Source organism: Parus major, chromosome 5, assembly GCF_001522545.3.
Source record: "Parus major isolate Abel chromosome 5, Parus_major1.1, whole genome shotgun sequence".
In the NCBI taxonomy this organism is placed as follows: Eukaryota; Metazoa; Chordata; class Aves; order Passeriformes; family Paridae; genus Parus; species Parus major.
The window spans coordinates 59,400,177-59,402,080 of record NC_031774.1 but is presented as its reverse complement, the minus strand read 5'-3'; the positions used below and the strand labels follow the sequence as shown (position 1 = coordinate 59,402,080).

The 1,904-nt window shown below is 55.6% G+C and overlaps 2 protein-coding genes across 3 annotated transcripts in view; one reads left to right on the top strand and one right to left on the bottom strand.

Moving 5' to 3' along the window:
* Window positions 1–1,240, bottom strand: part of ERO1A (endoplasmic reticulum oxidoreductase 1 alpha) — a 20,479-nt gene extending 19,239 nt beyond the window's left edge. For both annotated transcript variants that reach the window (XM_015630568.3, XM_019006986.2), the window contains exon 1: window positions 1,149–1,240. In XM_015630568.3, coding sequence (XP_015486054.1) covers window positions 1,149–1,190 — 42 coding nt within the window. In that variant the 5' untranslated portion in view covers window positions 1,191–1,240. The remainder of the gene's footprint in view (window positions 1–1,148) is intronic.
* A 47-nt stretch (window positions 1,241–1,287) lies between these two features.
* The window catches only part of PSMC6 (proteasome 26S subunit, ATPase 6), a 10,808-nt gene continuing 10,191 nt past the window's right edge, over window positions 1,288–1,904 (top strand). Inside the window, exon 1 of the mRNA XM_015630570.1 lies at window positions 1,288–1,446. Within this exon, the coding sequence (XP_015486056.1) occupies window positions 1,320–1,446 (127 nt within the window). The 5' untranslated portion in view covers window positions 1,288–1,319. The remainder of the gene's footprint in view (window positions 1,447–1,904) is intronic.

Below are 1,904 nucleotides of genomic sequence, written 5' to 3'. Positions count from 1 at the left end.
GGACAGCGAGTCCAGAGCCAGGGACAGCGACACTTGCACGCTGTTTTTTATTTAAAAATATAAAACAGTAATGTGCGCATTACAGAATAACAAACCATCCCACTAAGGACCCGGTGGATAAAAAGCAATGTGAATATTCCAGACCAAAGTAAATTTTCATGAATATTTACACGTATCAATCATCTGATGGCGACAGCAAACCATTTGGTCCATTTGTATAATGGTTTATTTTTTGCCTTCACAATGACTGGAGATAGAAAATTAGAGAGAAAAAAAACCAAAACAATTTATTTCATTCACTCTCTGAGTTGTGGTTCAGAACTATCCACTGTGTTTTTCTCCAAATAACCTGATCACCAGTACCTTAATATTTTGCTTCTCAAAATCATTAAGCAGATTTAAATTACAAAAGCTTATTATTTTGCCCCATCCTGGAAGTGTCCAAGGCCAGGCTGGATGGGGCTTGGAGCAGCCTGGGACAGTGGAAGGTGTCCCTGCCCATGGCAGGGGGTTGGAATGAGATAATTTGACCTCCATGAGATCATGGAAGTCCCTTTAAGCCCAAATCACTCTGGGATTCTCGGACACCAAACCTTCTAGGTTTCACTGAAAGCACATCCACTTTGAGGCAGAGCATGAGGAAAAGGTGTCTGATCCCTCCCCGGCAGTGACAGCAGCCAAAAGCGCTTCCCACGCCCCAGCCTTCCCTGGAATATGCTTTGGGATGAGCTCCTGGGGTCAAGCAGGATTTGGGGGAGCTGCTGGTCTTTGACTTGGCTCCCTTGCAGAGCCATGGGGACACCCCAAGGGACAGGAGCAAAACCCCAACATTTTTCTTGGCTTCCTGCTGCCAGTGGACAGGGATAGATGGAATATTGGGAAGGAATTCCTGGCTGGGAGGGTGGTGAGGGGCTGGGATGGAATTCCCAGAGCAGCTGTGGCTGTCCCTGGATCCCTGGAAGTGCCCAAGGCCAGGTTGGACAGGGCTTGGAGCAGCCTGGGACCGTGGAAGGTGTCCCTGCCATGGCAGGGATGAACTTCAGGGTCCCTTCCAACCCAAACCATTCAACGATTCCTTGACCTCCATAAGGTCTCCCCACACCTCCTCACCCTTCCACCTCCACCCACACTCCGCGGCCGCTCTTTACCCCACGCTGCGGCCTCTGAGCGCTGACACAGCCCGTGCCCATCGCAGTCCATGTCAGCGACACTCGCGGCCCCTCACGACAGCAGCCGCGTGTCGCGACAGCCGCAGTCCTCCGCTCCGGCAGGGGGCGCTGCGCCGCGCCCAGGGCCGGGCGGGAGCGCCCCCCGCCGCCATGGCCCTTCCCGGCATTCCCCGCGAGCGGCCGCTGCTCATCATGGCGGACCCCAGAGACAAGGCGCTGCAGGACTACCGCAAGAAGCTGCTGGAGCACAAGGAGATCGACGGCCGCCTCAAGGAGTGTGAGCGCGGGCACGGCGGGCAGTGAGGGGATGGGGGGTGGGCGTCGCTGAGCGCCCCGCGGAGCCCAGAGAAGGGAGAGCGGTGGCCGCGGCGCTGCCCGCGCTTCGTCATGGGCCTGGCCGGGCCCCGGGGAGCGGGGCTGGACGGGGGTGGGCGCTGCCAGCGCCGCGGCTGGGTCTCGGTGCCCTTGGGACGGCTCCGGAGGATCGCAGAATCACGGAATCATTTAAGTTTATAAAGATGTCTGGCATCAGCGAGACCATCCTGTGACTGTCACCACCTTGTCAATAGAGCAGAGCACTGAGTGCCACGTCCAATCATTCCTTGGACACCTCCAGGGATGGAGACTCCAGTATCTTCCTCTGCAGCCTTTCCCCAATGACTGGAAACCCTTTCCGTGAAGACTTTTTCCCTAATACCCAATTTAAACTTACCTTAGCACAACTTGGGGCCGTTT